The sequence below is a fragment of the Equus asinus genome, chromosome 10 (assembly GCF_041296235.1).
Source record: "Equus asinus isolate D_3611 breed Donkey chromosome 10, EquAss-T2T_v2, whole genome shotgun sequence".
NCBI lineage: Eukaryota > Metazoa > Chordata > Mammalia > Perissodactyla > Equidae > Equus > Equus asinus.
Genome location: NC_091799.1, coordinates 102,591,606 through 102,614,815, shown reverse-complemented (window position 1 = coordinate 102,614,815; position 23,210 = coordinate 102,591,606). Strand labels below are relative to the sequence as shown.

The 23,210-nt window shown below is 37.6% G+C and overlaps 1 protein-coding gene across 3 annotated transcripts in view; it reads left to right on the top strand.

The window, feature by feature from the left end:
* ADCY2 (adenylate cyclase 2) overlaps positions 1–23,210 on the top strand; it is a 402,902-nt gene that overhangs the window by 314,075 nt on the left and 65,617 nt on the right. For all 3 annotated transcript variants that reach the window (XM_014828435.3, XM_014828434.3, XM_014828433.3), the window contains exon 15: positions 14,144–14,228. In XM_014828435.3, coding sequence (XP_014683921.3) covers positions 14,144–14,228 — 85 coding nt within the window. The remainder of the gene's footprint in view (positions 1–14,143; positions 14,229–23,210) is intronic.

The following is a 23,210-nucleotide window of genomic DNA, read 5'->3' as shown; positions in this document are numbered from 1 at the left end:
CTCTTCTGTTGTGTTGTGTCTTTATGAGACCCTTGGAAGTTCTTTCTCTTGGGTATCGTCACCAATTATTATTGTGTTTCTCTTGAGCAACAAGTTGGATTTCAGCACGAGCATTGTGAAATCTGTGCTGGTTGCATTTCCCTCTTTATCTTGGCAGTTAGAAAGCTCAGAGAAAGGTCTGTGGACTTGTCTAATAGAGTTGAGACCTGAACTTCTGTACTGGCTTCATTATATTAGTTATATTAGTCTTCTTCCTTCATTTTTCTTTCATGTTAATGACTTTGTTTTTCTTTCTTTTTTCTTTATAAACAATTCTTGCTGTGAAATATTTCAAAGATACAGAAAAGTGAGAGTGTAATATAATCAACATGCATGTGCAAATAATCCAGACTTTACAAATGTTAATGCTATGTCATATTTACTATAAATATGTTTCCATGCTCTTAGGGGCATTATCCTGTGGTTATGCTTCCTGTAAAAAGAATCTATTTTTATTTCACTTTTTATTTATTTAATCTGATATCTTTCTCTGTGTTAATGTGACGATTCCATTTGTATTTTGATGTTTTTATTGATGTATGTGGACCCACTTCTGCTCTCTTATTTTATGTTCCATTTATCTTGCTTTGCCTTGCTTCTTCCCCACCTCCATCCCCAACTTGTAAAGCATTGATCACATTTTCATTTTTTTCCTTTACTAGTTAGGATATATATATGTAGCTAGATATCTCTCTATATATATCTCTCCTGTAAATGATTTTCTTTTAATGATTGCCATTAAAATTTTAACATATAGTCTTAATTTAGTAAATTCTAAAGTTATTGTGTCTTTTCTATGTAATTATTTCTTAAGATTTTAGTTCCAGATGGCAATTATAGTCAATACTTATTCAGATTTACCCTTGTTCTTTACCAATTTATTTACTCATCAATGCATTTTTAAAGTTTTTCCTTTCTTCAAGTTTATTTTCCTTCTTGCTATATCATTCATTGGTTTTTTTATTGAGGGTCTGGGAGTAGCAACTGCTTCCATTTTTTCTTCATATTAAAATATCTTTATCTGCTTTATTTCACATTTGCTCTTGAATAATAGTCAACTGGGTATAAAATTCTAGATTAACTCTTATTTTCCCTTAGTATTATGATGCTATTATTACATGAATTTCAGCCTCTCTTGTTGCTAATGAAATGTCTTCTCAATGTGGTTACATTCCATTTTAGGTAATCTATTTTTCCTCTCTGGGGGCCTTTTTGTTTCTGGATTTTTGCTATATTGTTTCTAGATGTGTATTTTTTTATTTACCTGAGTGACTGCGTGTGATTTTTTCAATCTGAGGATTCATGTTTTTGCTCAGTTCTTGGCAATTTTCTGACTTTATCACCATATATATTGCCTCTATCTTTTTTCTTTCCTCCTAGAATTCCTATTAATTGTTTATTGTGCTATTCAGTCTTTGTTCCAGGTCTTGTATTTTTTCCTCAAAGTTTACAGCTCTTTATTTCTTTGTGCTACAGAAGTATTCTGGTGAATTCCTCATCCACATTTTAGTTAATAACATCAATGATTAGTTTTTCATATCTAACAAGTCTACTGGTTCTTTTTAAAATCTGAATTTTTTTATAATTCTATAGTTTGCTTATGGATTCCATTTTTTTATTTTCCTTTAGTAGAAGATTTTACACATAGTATGTGAAAATATCACTTGTTTCATTCTGTTGCTTATGGTGCATAAATACATGAATTCTGCCATTTAGTCTATTAGTTGACTCTCATAGTTGTGTATCTCCCTGTGTTATCTGTGATTTTCACTGTGAGTTCATCAACAGTAAGGGTTTTGGTCCATGGTAATTTCATATATTGTGAGATGTGAAGGCATCACTATGATATAGTTTTCAGTGTATCTCTGCCACATGCCTCTGGGGTTCACCACTTCAAGTCACAATATTTTGTTAAATCCTTAGGTCAAGGTTCCTTTACAAAATAGATTATGTGAACTTGATTAACCCCTTAGCATGGAGCGGGATTGGGGATCTCAGTTTTCAGAGATGACTCTCTCCACTCATGGCCCTGGACTGATGTCCGCTTCCCTGAAAATTACCAGACCGGGGGGCATAGTTTATATGTTTCCTATTTCCTGGTAGGAGAGTATCTTATCACTTCCTACTTTATTCAAGATCTCAATTCCAATTTCCCATTAATCAAATATCTGAGAGCATCGCTTACCTTGTGTAGACATTAAATCCCACCTTCTGTGACATGTGTCAGCCTTGTGCCGCCTGGTTCCTCCTGGGCCGTTTTGCATCAATGCCTCTCAGCATTCTGTTTTAGAATAGCCTCTATGTATCAAGTGTTTTCTCTTCCTTGCTTATGAGCTCATCTATTTAAAAACATAATTTTGTTATATTTTATGAAGCATTTTCATTGGGCTAATGGTGCTTCTCAGTTTTTCTGGTGTGCTCTCACTTGTTTTTTAATATGATCATAGTTTTGTGTTGTTTTGTTTGTTTTCTTTTTGGTAAACTGCCTTGTGTTTTTTTTTTTGAAAAAAGGAGGAAGTTGATTAAGTGGGTGAATGAATGAATAACTTAACAGAAGAATTTGTGACCTTGAAAACATAAGTAAGGGGAAGTGTTTACCTGAAAGATGGCCTTACATCATCCCTATTTGGCCCATAACTTTTGAATCTGTCTCTAGTCTCAGAATTTAAGTAGCTATAATTAAATTATTAATGGGCTTGTCTTCTTGGAGTTTTTTCTCTCTCTTCTGTCTGTCTATAACTTTATCAGAAATCTGAGTCACCTTCAAAGATCAAAAACGATCAGGCATGAATTATATTTACATTTTTAATAGTTTCATTCATATTTCTGCCAAACTAAATAGATTATGTTAAACCAGGCATGGGTAATTGTCAAAATAAGGAGTATTTTTTTTAATAAAGTTTAGTTTAATATAATGTGTTTCATTATAGCCCAAGTTAAATTACTAATAATGATATTTTACTTAAGGAAAATTAATAGTAAATTGTAATCTTCAATATCTTAGAACTATTATTTCTATTGAGATTTCTTAATACTCATTCCATTGTTATTCCATTACTCCATTATTCATTTCAATAATCAATGTTCATTGATTCTTTAATACTCATTCCAAAAGAGTTATTTTTATTTTTTTATCTCCAAAAAGGAAAAACTATATATAGGAGAAAGTTTACTGGTAGAATCATTCATGTCCATTGAAAGTAGACTTGGTTTTCTAAACACAAACAATGGAGAATAAGTATTGTGGAGGCAGTTTGCTTTGGTGGACATCCGAATTGGTGCGCCTAAGCACTGGATACCAGGAAAGTAAGTTACTCCCTATGTACCTTGATGCAGTGGGTGTGACTCTTAGGGTGAAGCAAAAAATAAAGAAAGAAAGAAGTAAGATCATTCTCACTGCCCAAGATTAATAAACCATATGGCTTTTACTGAAATGAACAATATACAACTTTGGATTTGGGTCATCTGAAAGTAAGGAAATGCCTCACAATTAGTAGCTTGAATGTAAGTTAGCAGTTTAGTTCCTTCCCCATAATCAAAGGTCAGAGGTAGTGTGGCGCTCTCTCTCAGATTCATTGGGGATCGAGGATCCCTCCAGCGCACAGCTCTGCTTTCCCTGGACTTTGCTCCTCATCTTCATTCTCTAAGATGGTAGCATGCACATTCTGAGCAACAGGTTCTCTCCAGGAATGAAAACTGATTTTTGTTGTAGTTAGCTATATATCACGGGTATAGTAGGATTTGAGGAACAATAACAATCAAAAGGGAACTGAGCATGTTTTTACTCAATTAAATGGGCCAGTGTAGTTTTACTTTGTATCTAGGGGTATATTCTCAGTATTTGTAATAGAAATAGAAATTCATACATGCATTCAGTCAATCATTTGTGGAGTCATTTAACAGCTATTTATTGAGCTACCACATACCAAGCATAGTTAGAGATGCTGGGAAAACAACAGCAACCCCAAAAGCGTCCTTTCTCTCATATTACTTGCATTCTGTTAGGCAACACAACAATAATGTAATAAACAAACACATATGCAATAGTTCAGTGGTGATAAGCTTTAAGAAAAATAAAACAGAATAGGATACTATAGAGTGATGGAAGGTTGTATTTCAGACCAGAGTGATCAGGGAAGTCACCACTGACTAAGCAACATTGAAGCAGAGGCCTGAATGAATCGATATGGGAATTATGTGGATATTTGGTAGAAGAACATTCTAGATGATGGAGCCACAAGTGTGTTCAAGGACCAATAAGAAGGTAGGATGGCAGGAGCAGAGTGAGCCAGGAGAGAATGGTAGAAGATGGGACCACAGGAGCAGTATGAGGGCCAGGTCAAGTCGGCCTACACAGGCTACTGGAAGAACTTTGGATTTAATGCTGGTTGTGATGGCAAGCCCTGGATGGTTCTCGGCTGAGGACATGATCTGGCTATGTTTAGAAGCATTGTTCTTTCTGCTCTGGAAGAGGGGGTGGTGGAAATAGGAAGACCAGGTGAGATGATGGTTTGCACTAGACTAGCAGTGGAGGTGGTGAAAAGTGGCTAAATTCTGGTATATATTATAAAAAGTGATGGAGACTCGTCTTGCTACTGGATGGGATGTGAAGAATAAGGGAAAGCTAAGTTCTGGGGAATTTGGTCTTTTGGGTTTTGGTTTTGGCCTAAGCAACTGGAAGAATGGGGTTGCCGTTTACATAGAGGGAGAATCCTGGGGTAGGGACAGGTTGGAGCGGGGCGTGGAATTAAGGACTGAGTTCAGGATGTTGAAGACTTGTGTGTGCATATTAGACATCCAGGTGGTGGGGCTTCACAGAGGGAGGGAGTGTGTGAGCCCAGGGTTCATGGGAGGAGTTTGGGGTGGGGTCATAATTTAGAAAATTCAGCACGTAAGTAATATTTAAATCCATGGGATGGGATGAGCTCACCCAAGGAGTGAATATAGAAAGAGAAGACTGTGGACTTTCTGGGAAATAGTGTCACAAAATTCAAGTCTCCAGTCCTTATTGTCACCATAAAGTGGAAGCTTTTTCCTCAGCCAAATATAATCCCTTTTCCCTCTCCCATATCACAGGACCTTCAAGAGACCAGAACATCTCAAAGCTGTTAAGTCCTATTATCAGAGAAAGGTTACTGTAACCTGTAATGGTGATGGATATTTAAATGCCTTTTCTCCTTTCCACCTTTCAATTTTTTTTAACCAAATTCCCTTTCATTTTTAAGTTCTATCAAAAGTGAGTTAGAGGAATTTTTATTATTTCATGCTAACTTACAATTAAAAAACAGTTGTCTTCCCTCAGTTTTTATTACCCTTGCTAAATACCATGTAGCAGATGTGAAGAAAGTGATGATGAAAGAATCTGCGTTGTTACTTAGGGGGATGAGCTGAGAGCACAGAAAGAGGAATGACATGAAAGTCATCACATTAAATAGAATTCCAGAGAAAGACACCATTATTTACCCATAGAAATGTTTTATAATTAAAATAACTTTTAGAATTTTTTAGGAGGTGTGTATCTCTGATGGATTTTTCCTGTCAGCAAATGTGCTTCCTCATCTCTGTCAGGACCACCTGTAAGCAATAAACACACTAAAAAAAACAGAAAGGAGAAAGGAGCTTGTCTCAAATCAGCCTTTTCCATATACTAATAGCAATACATTTGATTAAAGTGCCAGAGTCAAAAATCATCACTAAAAAGTGTAATTTTTCTTGCATCATGACAGGGAAGAGTCAAGTTTGCTTTTTCATGGGTATATAAATCAATTTTACTTGTGTGTTAAGAAGAAAGAGCTTTGCAACCAGAATGTTAATTCAAATTTATTCTGTTACGCGAACATCTTGGTACGCTTAATGGGCCTGAATATGCTTTTGATGGAGCAGGTAGGATAAATGGTTATAATTAAGAGCTTTTGGCCAACCACTGCTTTGCCTCGTGGTATTTCTTGTTCCCTGGGATGAGAGGTCCATCCATCTGAACAAGAGTGCCAGTGTGCCATGGACTGGAACACTGGACAGCCTAGGTTGGGCACATCAGTGAGAGTTTGAGCCACTCTGGTTCTGAATCTCAGGTTGTGATATCATGTGCTGTACACGAGATCATACCGTCTACAAAAAGAGGTCTTTTTACTTCTTCCTTTCCAATCTGATGCCTTTATTTCATTTTCCTGCCTAATTTCCTGGGCCTGAACCTCCAGTATAATGTTCAGTAGAAGTAGCCACAGCATACATATATTCTTGTTCATGATCTTAGGAGGAAAGTATTCAGTCTTCATCATAAGTGTGGTGTTCCCTGTGGGTTTTTCACAGATGCCTTTTATCCGGAGAAGGAAATCCCCTTCTAACTGTAGTTTGTTGAGTGTTTTTATAAGGAAAAACTGTTGGATTTTGTCAAAAATGCTTTTTCTACAGCTATTGAGATGATCATGTGGGTTTTTTTCCCCTTTATTCCATTAATATAGTGTATTACATTAATTGACTTTCAGATATTAAACCAACCTTACATTTCTCAGATAAATCCCATTTGGTCATGTTACATAATCTTTTTTATATATGACTAAATTCAGTTTGCCAATATTTTGTCAGAGATTTTTGTATCTATATTCAGAACAGATATTAATCTCTAGTTTTGTTTTCTTATGATGTCTTTGTCTGATATTAGTATGAGGGTGATACAGGCCTCCCAGAATCAGTTAGGAACTTTCCCATCCTCCTTATTTTCTGAAAGAGTTTGTGAAAAAGTGGTATTAATTCTTCTTCAAGTGTTTTATAGAATTTACCAGTAAAGCCATCTGGGCATAAACTTTTCTTTGCAAATAGTTTTTGTTTCAATTACTAATTCAGTCTCTTTACTTTTGTAGGTCTGTTGAGATTTTCTTTTCCTTCTTGAGTCGTGTTTGGTAGTTTGTGTCATAACATAATTTTAACAGTGCTCACTTCTGCTTTAATGAGCATCTGTCATTCATTCCACAAAAGCAAAAGCAGATAGTCAATGGTATTAGTAACACTGTTTTCCTTTATACTCCACCCCCTTTAACGGATTTAACATTTGAGAAAGAGCAAAGTAGTGGTCATCAGATGCATCCAGAAAAAAATATCACCACGTCTTCTTCAGTGCCCTCCACTGTATCCAGAGGATTATTGTAAAATGTGGGAATCAAATTTTAATACCCCCATTGTTTTCTCAGGCTCTAATATGTCTGTTTGACCTGACGGCAGAATGTCCACAGTCTATCAGCTGTCTTCATAGTGGAATAATTATTCCTAAAAACAAACGTTGAAATGCATTTTAGAAAACAAGAGCCTATGAAAGTCGTTGTAGTACAAGATTCACAAAATAAATCGTATGATTTTAAAGTAGACTAACTCATGATAATTATCACTCAATCTGTTGAGATGTGTGTAATTAAAGGCCACCCATAATCACAGATCCACTCATAAGGAATTTCACATATGGCATAACCTATGGAATATGTAGATACTTGCTCAATGCTTATAGTAAAAACTGAATGGCTTTGCTCTTTTTCAAAGGAAAAAGGAAGAAATTTTCAAAGTAACAGACTCTAATTCTTCCTGGGTTTCTATCTAACCACTAATGATATCATAGTACCGAGAAAAAACTTTATCTAGTTAATGGCTTAGAGTCCAATAAAGAAAACAGAAATTTCCTCAGGTATTTCAACAGTAGAATTTAATACAGTGAAGTACTTACAGAATAAGGAAAAAGCTGGGAAACCAAACAGGGGATGGTAAAGCAACTAAGAGATTAGCAAGAAGAAGAACCTGCTCCCACACCTAGGGCTGGAAGGACATAGGATGGAGGCTGTGTTACCAGAAATGCAGGCTCCTGGACCTTCCTGCAGATGCTAGAACCATGGGAGGCCTTCCTGACCAGAGCTGAGACCAAGGCAGGATGGGTTGTCTGACAGGGATCTGGAACTTCAGAGAAGGCAGGGGTTGCAGCCCATTCAGAAATGGTTGCTAAATAGATAGTAAGAAGGAGAAATACTCAGCTTTCTTCCTTTCTCCCACCTTCCAGTCTCTCACCAGCACTTCCCATTGGCCAAACCTAGTTAGAAACAGTTGGCAAAGTGTCTGGGAAATGGAGTTTGTAGGAGATGGAATAGCAATGTGTGTGAAAACAAACAGGAAATTACCAGCACACTTAGTGACAAATTTTTCTGAATTTCCTGAAATACTTCAACCTCCAACAGCAAGAAGCTCTGTGAAAAGCAAGCAGAATAAATACAAAGAAAATCACATGTGGTGTATTATAGTCAAACCATTAAAGCCAAAGAAAAAACAAAACTTAAATGCACCCAGAAGAAAAAAGGCATTGCATACAAAGGCTCAATGATGGAAATGGTGTCTGACTGCTCATCAGAAATGGTGAAGGGCAGCAGAAGACAATTGAACATCTTGAAACCACTGATATAAACACGATCAATCTTGAATTAAATATTCAATTGAAATATTCCTTTTAAAAATAAGGTGAAAGAAAAACATTTGGCAAATGAAGGAAAGCTAAAGGAATTCATCACCAGCAAACCTACAGTACAAGAAATGCTAATGGAAGTTCTTCAAACTGAACTGAATTGATACCAAAAGCAAACTTGAATCTGTAAGAGGAAATGAAGAGCATTGGACATGGTTAATGTGTGAGAGAGGAGAAAGACTATATACTTATATTTTACTAACTTTCTAAGGGACAACTGGTTATTTAATACACAAATAATAACATACACTAAGAATTTCTATGGGGAGGAGAATGAGATTATAGTGTAGTAAAGATCTTATGTATTTTTTGAGGTGATACAATATTAATGCTAAGTAACTTCTCATGAGTTAAGTTTTTTTTTTTTTTTTTTTGAGGAAGATTGACCGTGAGCAAACATCTGTTGCCAATCTTCCTCTTTTTGCTTTGGGAAGATTGTCCCTGAGCTAACATCTGTGCCAATCTTCCTCTATTTTCTATTTATCACAGCATGGCTTTATGAGCAGTGTGTAGGTCCACACCCGGGATCTGAACCCTTGAACCTTGGGCTGCCAAAGCAGAGCACACAAACTTAACCACTATGCCACTGGGCTGGTCCCAAGAATGTATATTTTAGTTCTTGAGCAATCACTAAAAGATACAAGGAGGGATAGCTAAAAAGCCAATTGAGGAAATAAAAAAATACTATGAAAATTTTAGACTAAAGAAAAATTGCAATAAAGGAGGAATAGAGAAACAAAAAGACGTGAGACAAATAGAAAACAAATAGTAAACGGTAGGTTTAAAATAAATAATATCAGGAAATGTAATGGACCACATCATGCCAACAAAAGCGGAGGGACAAATAGACAACAGGTAATAAGATGGTAGGATTAAAATAAAACATATTATTAAATGTGAAAAGATTACACACTCCAGATAAAAGCATGATGAAGAGATGCATTTAAATACAGCAGAAGTTAGGTTGAAATTAAAAGAATGGAACACACATAGCATACAAATAGTAAACATGAGAAGGCTACTGAGCATATGTTAATATCAGACAAAGCAGACATGAAGGAAAGAGTATTAACAGAAGGAAAGAGAGACATTGAATAGTGGTGAAAGGGTCAATTTACCAGGAAGCATAAAATCATAAAATGTGCATATACCAAAAACAGAGCTATAAAATACGGGAAAGAAAAAAAACTCACAAAACCAAAGAGAGAATTAGACAAATCTATAATCATAATTAGATTTTTAATACCCTTTTTTAAACATCCCTTACTATATAAATAAGGATGTAGAAAATCTGAGCAAGATTATCAGTTTCCTAGAACTAACTGACATTCGTAGAACTAAAACCAGTTGTAAAATACGTGTTTTTTTAAACTGCACGTGGAACATTGACCATGACATAACACAGACTAGGCCATAAGAGCATCACAAAAAATTTTGATTGAGATAAATTCGGAAAGGTAAAAATATTACCGTTCGATACCTAACCACACCAACATCAAATTAGAAATCGAAAACAATAGAATATCTAAAAATATCTCCAAATATTTCAATGTTGGACGATATGCTTTTGAATAAACTACAAGTCAAATAAGAAATCACAAGAGAAATTACAAATGTTTTGAATATCAAAATGTGTCAGATGTAGCTTACAGCAGTAATTTAGAGACGAATTTGTAGCTTTAAAATGTTTAAATTAGAAAAAAAGAAAGGATTAAAATCAGTTGTCTATGTTTCCAATGTAGGAAGCTAGAAAAATACAAAAGATAAGCAAACCAATACCAAAGAAGGAAGGAGAATCAATAAAATAGAAAAATGATAAAGCCGAAAATTGGTTCTTTGAAAAAGTTTAAAAATTCCTACACCACTAGCAAGCCTGATCACGAAAGAAAAGGAGAGAGAGAATCACAAAGCACCTAAACTAATAATATAAGGAATAAAAGGGGATCCAGTACAGATCCTAAAGGTGTGAACAGCGTAAATGTGGAATATTATAAATTACTCGAGGCCAAGAAGATTTACAATTTAGATAAAATGGGAAAATTCATTGAAAAGACAACTTACCAAAACTGACACACAATGGAATAGAAAATTTTAATGTGTATGTATCTGTTAAATTTATTAAATTTTTTTTTAAATCTTCCAACAAAGAAAACTTGACAGTCAGGTGATTTCTATGTAAATTCTAGCAAACAGTTTAAGAAAATAAAATGTAAGGAATTGGGCAAATATCAACAAATTTCATAATTGCCAATGAGTAAAAATTTCCTATTTATGAAAAGAGGCTCAAAGATTGAGGCTATGATCCAAAGGCCACTTCTGTCCTATGCATAGGAGATCTAGTTAAAATTAAAAGACAGAGAAAGGAAGGATGGAAAATAGCTACTCCAGGAAACAGCTTATAGAAAAAAAGAAAGCTTCAATAATATAAAATTTCTGACAATATAGAGTTCAAGTGAAAGGCATTCAGCGTAAAAAAAAGAAAGACATATTGCAGTACAGTCACCAAGAAAATTTAACAATCATTAATCTTTATTTACTCCAGCATCTCTTTGAAATAAATAAAGAGAAACTATTAAAATGTTCAGATATATTGACAAACCCACAATCCTAGTTGGAAACGTTAATACGTTCTAAAATCGACAGGCCAAAGTGAGCCAGTAAGTCAGTCCATTGAGGATTGGACTAACTCATCAGGCTCTGACAATAGATATTTAGAGAACATGCTTTGGTTCCAGTAGAAAGAAAATGCATATCATTTCAGAAATCCATTAGACATAATAGAAGTAGAACATATTATCACACCCCAGAAGAAAAATAAAGTGTCAGAGTAGAAATAATAGAAACTGCAATCTCTGATCAAATCTAATGACATTAGAAACAACAGGGCTAGACCAAAAATAATCTCCTTGTGGAATTTATAAATTAGACTTCTGAATTACTCTTGTATTCAAAGGAAATAGAAATTGAAATTATAGGCTTTTTAGAAAAGAATGGCAATGGGTAGCTATAAATCAAAAGCTGCAGGATTTGGCTAAACCAGTAATTATAGGAATATTTATGTCCTTAAATGCATTTATTAGACAATACAAAAGATTTTTAATAAATAACAATCAAGAAAAAGAACAATAAAGAAGGAGGAAGGGATTTTGAAAAGTTAAATCAGAAACTAATCATATAGAAAACTATCAGAAAGTGTAGACCTTAATAATAAACCGAAAGCTCATTCTTTGAAAAGATCAACAAATATGCAAAACTTCAAAAGTCTAATCTAGAGAGAAAAAGAAAAATAACATTAAGGACATTCCTTTAAATATGGAGACTTTTAAAATTACAAGAGAATATTATGTAAAATGTTTTACATTTGAAAATCTAAATGAAATGGATAATTTTCCAAGAAAATTATCAAAATTGACTCAGGAAATAGAACAGTAAACATGGCAGAAATGTGACATGTCTGCTCCTAAAAACAAAACCTGTGTCAGGAGTACATTGGCATGGACATAAATCCCTACCACAACGCTTAATAAAGGATAACTTTAGGCAACTTTCCCAACTTCTCTGGGCCTCAGTTTCTTTTTGGTAAAATGAGGTAATAGAAGTAACTACCATCCAGGATTATTATGGGATTAAGTGAACTATACATATAAAGCCTTTAGAACAGCTTTTGACACAATAAATATTCTGTCATCATACATTGCCATTACCATCATCACCATCACCATCAGCATCACTGTTACCGTCATCAGCATCACCACCACTATCATCAGATGGTTTTATAGTTGAGATTTACCAAACCTTCAGTAGGAGATCAGGTTATTTAAAGTTTCAGACCTAAGAAAAAGATGTAATGTTTCTGAACTCAACTTTATGAGGCTGTCATTACCTTGACGCCAAAAAGGAACCAGGAGATCACAGAGTCCAAGAAAACCCATCAGAGCTTTCTTGTTAAAATGGGTGAGAAAGATGGTGAACGAAAGTCCAGCAAATGAGTGTGTTCCTCTTCAATCACAGGAATACGAACAAGAACCTTCCACACCTCTGAGGTGTGGACTGCCTCTCACTCCCCCCACACACACACTGCCTGACTAAGCAGGAGGCTCTGAGATTATGTGTTGTAGAGGTGCTGAGACCTGTGGCTTCTGACCAGCGACTAAGGACTAAAGTGATGTCTGAAAGAAGGATGTTCTAGATAGGGAAGGTGAGGAGACATACGGTGCTTACCTCTGCTAGAGTGTAAGCAGCTCCAAAGGGGAACGACATCTTACTCGTCTTGTGTGATTACAGCCCAGCACATACCCAGCACATAAGACTAGTTACCAGTCCAAGTAAGTGTATTTGGAGTATGTACACCCTCCTAGCAGAGACTTCTTCTTACTCATAAAATGTGAACAAATGCCGTTATCAGGCCAAGTATTTGAAAGCACCCTGAACTGTGTCCAGGAAATAACTCAGTGCCCAGTACATCACTGGGTCAGGCTCAAGTATTGGTTTGAAGTCCAGCTTTTGTAGAACTTGCTTGATGTGTAATCATCTCTTGTAATAGAGTAGGTATCTGAGAGTGTGAGCCAAGTGGAACCTTCCCATGATGATGGCATTAGGAGGTTTACTCAGTTCACTGATCACCCGCTTCCTTTCCCTCCCTGTGGGGTTCATAGCCATGCACTCACGGGTAAGTGGGTTGCTGGTTGCTGACTTGCATCTGAGTCTTCCATTCGATGTATCGACATTTGGGGTGTTGCTCCTCTTCACAGTACTAGTTCTGTCTCTTCAGTATCGCTAGCCAACCTCATCGGCACCAGGTTCCAGTGTGGTCTCAGACACCACCTAACTTCTCCTCGGATGTTTCATTTGAATTTTATCTGTGATTACTCATTGTGGTTCAGCTCTTTTGATACCCCTGAACACTTCTATCCTTGGATTTTTTGAAACTTTAAGAGGCTTTGAATTTTCTAATTGTCTAAAGGACCTCTCAGACATGCATACAATTCTTATAAATACTTTTATTCACCTGTAACCCGACATTTTCAGAATCTGTATCTCAGCAGGCACGTTTCATGTGGTCACAGGCAGCTTGCACGTTCATTGGCGCATGCAAGCATATACAGGCCATGGCTGGTGAAACCTTCAGGGAATGTCAGTAAATATTTGGCTGCATCAGTTTTGAAGGAAGTTGAATCTGATTGGCTTATACTGGGGAGAGTAAGGACTCAATGTTTCCTAAGTGAACAGGAGTAAGGATGGGGCACGAGGTCTTCCAGGGCATCAAATGACGTCAATGGCAGGGAAGAGGGCACTGAGATGGAGACGGCCAAGTGCGGGCATGAAAGTGCTAGTTGCATAGGTGAGTCATAAAAAGATTGTTTTCCTTTAAAATTAGTTCTTACTGATGCTTATAGGCCAATTTTAATGAGTCATAACAAGCTGATCAGACACAACTGTAGACAGAGTTTTCTATGGACATATTTTTGGTTTGTTTTAGCTCTGTTTTCATTTCTCAAAAAATTAGTGAGGATGAAGTCCGTAATATATTAAGCCAAAAGTATTACTGATGGCTTTCCAGAATAAGAGAAACTACTCTACACTAACCTGTTGCTTTTTGTTTCCTGGTAGAACATCCGTTCTCGGGATTTCCTTTGGAGCTGCATTTCTCTCGCTTGCCTTTATCCTTTTCGTCTGCTTTGCTGGACAGCTTTTGGTAGGTACTTGAAATGTGGAACTTCTTTAAAACTGTGCTAATTGAATGAAAACTGATTTCTTTCTTAACACAGGGAGCTTGTTGATTTACCATTTCCAGAGATACAGATCCCAGTAAAGAAACATGCACCCTTCATGTCAACAGTCCAGACTATAAACTGAGGCAGCTCATGCACAACCAAGACACTAATTTGGAAATTATTTGAGATGTTGGATATCACATCATAAAATTGTATTTATGTCTGTTTCTGTCAACATTTTTAATCATCCCCTTTAAGTTTCCAGCATATTTATTACCACAAGTACAAGTATAAGAGGAGGCTTTTAGTGTACGGGGGAATTAAAATTTAAACCAACTATATCTTTTATATCCACTTTCCAGATATAAAATTTCAGAACATATTAAAATAACAAATGTAAAATTATCTTTCGTTAGTGTTTTAATTTAAGGCAAACATTATAAGCACTTATGGTTTAAATGGTAGTTCTGGATATAAGAATTAAATCTAAGTGTCTTCTTGAGTCTCAAGACTCATCCTGGCTGACTGAGCCCAGCTCAATGAGAGCATCCTAAGAAAGCCAGCAATGGAATAGAATTCCCAAAAGGTAGTCAGTGTTTCATTCCGTTCATTGGAGATGAGTTGAAATGGGAGAGGCCTCTCTGAGCCAGGTTTTGCACGGAGTTCATGGGCATCCTCAGATGTGTCAGAGACTTTTTTAATTAAAATTTTAGTATTAGAAGAATCTGTTATACAAAATAAATAGGGATAATCTTTAAGCTGTTTGTCAATGAATGCATTTTATGTGACATCTGAGGTTATAGGAAATTTCTTTCTTTTGTATTTTTGAAATCATGATTTCTTCTTCCAGTTAGACTTTGACAAGCCCATTTAGATAACACAGCCAAGGAAGCAGGCCAAGAGTTTGCGCTGCTCCTGTCCCTTCTCGGGGTTGTGCTCTACCCGTAAGCACACACCACGGCTTCTGTGAAAGCACTTTTCTCATTTTGCATGGTTTTACACTTTTCATCTGTCTCTTCACTGTAACGTCATTTTGCTTTTTAAGAGACATACTGTTACTGCTAGCAACATCAGTACAGTGCCATAATGCCTCCTACAATCCTTGTCCTCTCTTCAGAGGCTCTGCAGAGCAGTAGTCCTGGAACCCAGGCCATCTGTTGCATTCCAGTCTGATGTGTTGAAATCTTTTGGCCAAAAAAGGTTAAGATTCTGATGTGTGTCTCCACCTCTTGACCGTGGCCACTCTGCCTCCGCTGCCTTGTACCTTTGCGAACTTTGGAGGGTTTTGTTTGCTATGTCATAGTTTAGATGTTTCAGATTGGATTGGAAACTCTTCCCAAAGTGAGACTGTGGTTTCTGATTTCCTCGAATGCACACTTGGCATCTCAAGTCTCTTAACAATCCCATCAAGGCATTGTAGGTTGTGGAGAAGAGAGTAAATATGGAACCATGGGAATCCTTGTCAAGTTCTAAATGCTGATTATACAAAGAAGCCTGATTTTCCATATTCAGAGTTTCCTTGGGTGGAAAAGCACACGGGTCCACCCTCTGTCTTCCCCAGCCCCCTTGAGGCTTCTGCAGCCCATTTCTCAGGTTTTTAGAATAGGAACTATCATTTGTGGTTCCACTGGAAATCCAAACCTCGATCTGATTAAAGCAGGTTATATCACTGAGCCTAAGTAGCCATATTTCTCCTCTCTTCCGAGGAAGCCAGTCTTGGGGGTTGGGGGGGCATGGGATATATTTAGAGTTTCCAGCTGACTTTTTTCTTTCCACTGCCTAAGTTGCTAATAGAAAAGAAACACAGAGCTGGAGGCCAGCAAAGGAATCTCCAGAGCAACTTGGCTACCTTTGTGGGAATGCTTTGCTCTTATGTAATGTCTCTCCTCTCAGCCTCAGTATAATCCCACCTCCTTGTTGAACCTTTCATGGCTCCTGGTCCCTCCTGTACCCAGCCTGTGGTCCCTATGAGTGATCATGATCCGACATCCATGATGCCTGGTTCCACCCGTTCCTGGGGGCTTCCCAAGACCCTGACACCCACACACCAGATGCTAGGAAATTCTTTTTAACTCTGGGCTGTCTCAAAAAGAAAATTTTGAGGCTGCAAATAAACTTGTGCCTGCCTCCTCCTCGAAAGAAGCCTCTATTTTGCCAAAGTGGTCGGGAAAACTAGAGTTGAAGACAGCTGGTCTTTCCAAACTTGAATCAATAGGATCCATGAATGAGTCTCCCCCTAGTGGCCAACTGTAATCCTTGGTCCAGATGTAATCCTGATAAAATTCAAGAAGGAATTCTTCTCGTTCCATAAAGAGGTTCTTTTTAATGTTTAAACCATTCTGTAAGGATTGTTTTTAACTGTCAACAGAAAACGTAGTAATGCACAGCCAATCTAAGAAGGCTTGAAGTATGCTTTGTATTCTACCCTTCAAATTCAGTCAAGAACTATGTATATCACAAATATTCCACGGTGGTCTTGGATAAGTACTGCTACACCCTAACTGCTCCTTCCCTGGCCTCTTGAAAACCTACCAACTGTATGAGGTTTTATTATGGGTTGCATTTAATTATGGAGTTTGTGAAAGGGTACTTAACATCCCAGACTCACCTTCTATTAACATATGTTAACCTTCGGAAAATTTAAATGCCAAAGGCAGTATTGATGCTAATAATATCAGTATTAAATTGTCTGTATGAAGGATCAAAGTAAAATACTTTTGTAAAGAAAGTTGGGAACAGGTAAGCCTGACTGATACTTTTCTTCCAAGAGCCTTACCTTTTTTACCTTCTGTTGAACAAAAAGTTCAACACAAGTAATAAAATTGATTGGTTATTGTACAGCTGGGTGTGATAAAAAGGTAGAGAAACATCAAAATGGGCAAAAATAAGAGTGATGATGAAATGCAATTTTTTTCCTGCTGAAAAAAAAATCACACAGGTGTTTGTTCAGTGACATATTCTGAAAAAAATGTCAGGGCATTTATTTGTTATAATGTGATTTCAATGAGAACCCCAGACCGCTCCTCTCTCTGCCCCTTCCCTCCCACCCCACCCCTCGCCCTAGCGGCTCTCGGCAGTGCGCCCCCCTCCCCATGAGCCCACTTCTCACTTCTCATCCAGGTAGGTGGGCTCTGCGCCTGCTTCCCTTCCTAGAAACTTTCTCAGAAACCACACCACCTGTGATGGGCCCTTTTTGAGTACCATGAGACTTAGGATCTTTGCCACATAATTTGCACTCAATTATATAACATCTCATTTGATCCCCAATTTGGTTTTTCTGTCAAGTGTAACTGTTGTTTTCCCTTATATATAGTAGGTTCTTTGAGACAAGAACTGTTTCCTACCCTTGCTTTCTATCCCTCACCAAATTCAGCAGCATGCTGACCACAGAAATGTGTTTAATGAGCATGTGCTGAGAAAGTGCTACTGGGCTTCTCCCATCACTTCCCTGAGGTTCTTCTTTACTTCCTGCACTCATGGAGCTCCATGAGTGCACCTCCATGGAGCTCCATGGAGCACCTCCGTTGTCTCACCAAAACCACCATTCTCATCCAAGGTACGCGTGCCCTGCGTGCCTGCGTTAATCTTTCTTTCTCCAGATGCTGTTGCATGGGGACAGCTTGTGCGTGCAAATGAATGTGTGAATGAGTGAAGGAATTTTTGTTGGTGGCCTTCATCTTGCTGCGTTGAAATTCCCTCTCCTCTGTGCCATGCCTTGACTCTGACATGCTCCAGTCTGACTCCTTGGTTGGAAATGATCTAACCTTCATAAACCAGCTTCCCTGGTGCCTGCTGGTCAGGCTTCCTGTTTTGTATTCTTTTATATGAAAAGATCATCAGTGAGTTCACTTAATCCCTGTTTTGTGCACTGTAGTCCTTGAGGTCCTTGAAACACAAGATAACTATTTAATATCAGTAAGCTTTGCACCCAAATGCAGCCTCCTGGCCCCACTGCTCAGAAAATGTCCCACCCCCGTCCTCACCCACACTCGACTTCTGAGCTCGCAGCTCTGAATTCAGCTCACAGTCGCCACATCCCTCGTCCAAATTCTGGCAAGCTCCTGGCCTGTCGGCATCCTGGCCCATCATCCTGGTCCGTCATCCTGGTGTCCTCGCCTGTCAGATCTTCTTAGGCACCTTTGCATCGGTGCCTTCATGAGGTAGTTAGCTTTCTACAGCAGATGCTGGTTAGCATTTCAGAATGGTAAAGCTCGAGAGCTGAAAGAAAGCCCAGGGGTCACCTTGTCCAGCCCCACACTTTGTGGCTAAGCGGCCCAGGACTCTGGAGATGCCGTGCTCTTCAGGGAGTTTGCGTTTCCAATTATTTAAGAGAAAAGCTTCCCTCCACAAAAAAAAATAATGCAGGATTTGTAAACAGATCTCCTGAAGGTGGAAACGGAGACTTTGGGGCAGGATCATATGTAATAACTATAAGCGCCGCAAAGGTTTCCTGTCCTTGGGTAAGAACCTTCAGACTCAACATAAACTGCTTATGACGGGCAAGATTCCCATGAGCTGTTCTGTATTCGACCTCGTCACAGTTTACAAATAATAAATATTATATTAAAAATGATGACTTTCTCTGCTAGGTATTTTATTTATGCTGACTCATTTCTCCTTACAAGGGTCCTTAGAGGGAATGCCCATTCTACAATTAATGAAATGGAAGCTCACAGATGCTACATAACTTGCCCTATACTATACAGCAGGTAGGTTTTAGAGCCAGAATTGGAATCAAGGCTGAGAACCCTTGTAGTTAATTGGAGGCAGGTTCCAGAAGGTGACAGGCTGTGTGTAGAGAGAGTCGCCGGCAGACGAGTGGTTAGCACTAGGCAGAGATGCCCAACCTCATGGTTAGGGGCCAGCACGGCACTGAGGTTGCCCTGTGGGGACTGCTGAGCATCCATTGATCAAGATCACATTGGTAAGTCAGGATGACCTGACATAGAACTTCAGTCGTATTCTCCTCTAGTCTAGTTTGCTAATATACGTTATTTAGCTATTGGCCCATATTATTTAAAAAGGAATCCTGGGTATGGTATAACTCCATCTTAAAAGGCATTCTGTAAAATAGGAAAAAAAGTTAAAAGTGGATTTAGACTCTAAAATATTCTAGTAGGAAAATACCCTCACTAATAACACTTTGCAAAATGTTTTCACATATATGAGAGCCCTTCAAAGTGTTTTCATATATATTATTTTGTTTCATAATCAAAACAATCCATTTTGTCTAAGTAGAAACTAAGACATAGAATAAGATTCATGTTCACATTTTCATTACGGTGAGCAATAAAAATGATAATATCTGGGGGGCAGCCCAGTGGCATAGTGGTTAAGTTCATGCTCTCTGCTTTTGGCAGCTTTCACAGGTTCAGATCCCTGGTGTGACCTAGCACTGCTCCTCAAGCCATGCTGCGGTGGCATCCCACATAAAATAGAGGAAGATTGGCACAGATGTTAGCTCAGGGCCAATCTTCCTCACACACACAAAAGAATAATAATTATAATTGTCACAGTAGTGGTAGTAATAATAAGTGCACATTAACTGCCAGATTTAACTTTCTGAACTACCTGAAGTGGACCAGCTCTCTGTAATAAATACAAGAGAGTGACTGTAATCAAAAATACCACCAAAAAAGCACACCCCCAAATAGTCTTTTAGAACAAGTGTGCCGGATACAGCAAATGAAAATGTCAGAAGAAATTTTTCTCTCGCTGTGGTTGTCTTGTGCTTTGTATAGCAGAGCTAATATGATGCCAGCCTAGCAGCCTTGTTCCAGGCAGAGATAAAAGCACAAATACAGAGATCGTGCTGGGGACGGGAAGTAGGTCACACACTTGCGGATAGAAAAGCTTCCTACCCCACAGGAGTCTTTTCCCTTCAAGTCTATTTTCTCTAATGTCAATATAACTCTACCAGCTTTCTCTTGGTTAGTATTTTCCCACTTTCCCTTTTTTCCATCTTTTAATTCAGCTTTTCCTTGCCGTTATGTAGGTTTTAAGTGTGCTGCTGGTAAACAATATCCAGCTGTATGTTATTTTTCTCTGATCCAACAATCTCTCTCTTTTACCTGACAAGTGTAATACATTTACGTGTATTACAATTACTGCTCAGTCTTATTTTGCTTTTTCTTTGATCCATCATATATCTTCTTTTCTTCTACTTGTTTTTCCTCCCATTCTGCATTCTCTTGGATGCGTGGAATTTATTTATTCTCCTTTATTCCTTCTTGGAACTTAGCAGTTCTATATTCTAGTATTTTCTTTTAGTGATTAACTTAAAACATGTGATTGCACATAGCTGAGTCCATCACTGTCTCTGTCTTCTTGTTGAAGAATACAGGGGCCATGTTCTAAATCTCTATGCCTCATCATCCTTTTCCATCTCCTGCAGTAGTGTTGTTTAAGTTTTTCTAAATTAAAACAGCTTTTACTATTTACTATTATTATTGTTTAACAATTTCTTTGTTCATCGTTCTCCTGAATATCATTCCTTCCCCCAGGACTCCGTGTCCATATTACCAAAGGATTATTACTTTTGTAATCCTTTCAGTGAGAGCCTGTGCATAATATGCCCACTCAGCTTTTGTGTTAAAAAATAGTCTGTTTCTTCCTCACTGAGTAATAGTTTATGATAATTTTTCAAACATTTTGAAAATATGAGTCCATATTTTCCTAGACTTTAATGTACTGAGGAGAAATCTACTGTCTGTCTAATTGTTGTCCTTGGGAGACATTATGTCCTTTCTCTTTGGGTTGTTTTTGTAGGATTTGCTCTTTGTCTGTCAGGGACAATAGATTCCTTGTGTTAAGGGGTAGGTTTACTTTCAGCTTTCCTGTTTGGACTCAGTGTGTCACCTCAACCACAGAGCTCATGTTCTGCTCCAGCTCCACAAAATTGTCTGATTTCTCCTTGGATTTTGCCTCTTTCCCAGTCTTTCTGTTCTATTTCTGTCAAATTTTATTTACAAATATATTGAATCTTTTCGTTGCATCCTCCACGCCTCGACATCTCTATCATATTTTTCATGTCTTTATCTTTCTGTGTTGTTCACAGGATTATTTCCTCAGCTCCACCTTACCTGTTGATAATGACCTGTTTTTGTTCTACAGAGAATGGAAATGGGAAGTCAAACACCCTTTGTATTCCAAAACACGGTCTCAAACATTTTGTAATTTTCATTTAAATTGTTAGGATGCTTGGAACTTTAATCTATCATCCAATACACTGTTTGATATAGCACTGAATAAATGATGCAAATTGTCAATGCATAACTATTGAGTTTTTAATTTCAGTGTCTATATTTTCATCTCTAGAGAGTCTGTGTGGCTCAGTTTAAAAATATGCCTGTTATTTTCTTTTAACAACTTGCTCAGTCATGATGGACTGTAATCCATATTTTATTACTTTACCTTACCTTATTGGCTCTTTCAGATTGATATAATATCTGCAGATTTTGTGGCACTAATTCCACTATCTGTTATATCTGTTGATTCTTCCTTGTAGCGTTCATTGTCTTATGTAGCTAATAACTTTTTTTTTATCATGAGGTCATGTTCAGTTTGGAATGCTCCTCCCCTACTGGGATGTGCCCCACACCCTTTGATGTAAAGTATCATTTATAAGCAGTGTTGTTCTTACTTCTGCCAGACCCCCGAGGACTTTCTCCAGGTTTTAATCTGATTAATAACCTCTCAACTTGGGATTCTCATTATGAAGCAAATAATGTCATTTCAAACCCAACACCCAGATTTAGAGTTTGAATTTATCATCAGAAGTTTATTGATACTTCCCTAAACTAGAGCATGGAGGTCTTCTAGGCTTCTTTACATGGAGGGAGCATCCTTCTGAGGCTTCTGGTTTTTTTTAAGAGTCTTGGTCTTACCCACCTTTTACAGGGCCAAGGTAACATCTTTCCTCTGTGGGCATTAAAAGCCCAGTCCTAGGTGTTGGAACCTGTGTCCAGTTCCAGGACACTCCTGGGCCAATCCCACAGGCTCAGTCCCTCTGTAGTGAGCTCCTTCTTTGTTTCTAGCCCAGAGAATTTCTCTTTGGGTCCACTGTTAAGATAGTAAACATACTGAGCAATCTCCTGTTGAATTCCTACTCTTTGCTGAACACTGTGCTGCTTCTTGAAATACCAAGACGGCTGTGATGTGTCACTTTCCTCAAGCAGCTCTCCATGTGGCCAGAGACAAGCATGTCAGCAAAAACCACACATTGTGGCGAGGCTGTGAGTGCCACTCAGTGCATGAATGACTGTGGAATGTGGCTCACCCAGGGCATATGAAAGAAACCAGTTGACTTTGTAAAATATTGAAATAAAGAAGTCTTTCTGTAGCAAATTTAAGTAATTAAATAATCAGAGTACACATGACAGTCTCTGTGACATCAAATGTTACAAGTAATTATTGCTGCAGCTTATTGCTGCCATTCAGAAAGACAGTTCTCACCCAATTAAAATGCCAAAGCAGGTGTTCCTTTAGGCAAATACACAAAAGTGCATGTTTATATGATAAACTTCAACATATTTTTCAGGCAAGATTTTAAGATGAGTTTTGTTTTTCTAATAATAAAAGTTTGCTGCTCACCCACTAAGATACAACTTTTCTGAATGTTTTTCATTTTATTAATCTTCATTTAGTATAAGCATCTACTTCTTTTTCAATTCCCTCATTTTATTTTGAAAATGGACATCAGTGAAATTGCAAATGCAATCTGTAATTATCACATTAAATTATGAAGAATTTTAGAGTGAGAGAATACCTGTTGTTTCCAGGGCAAAAGATTCAAAAAAGGGAAAATATTCTGGGTGGAGGTATTTTTTTTGTTTTTTGTTAATCCAAGTACAGTGCACGAACATTTTATTTGTATGTGCAGAATCTTCTGCCTGTAGTGAATGAAGAACATTGATCCCACAACCTTTCTAGCAAATACGCTGCTCATTGACCCCAGCACCAAC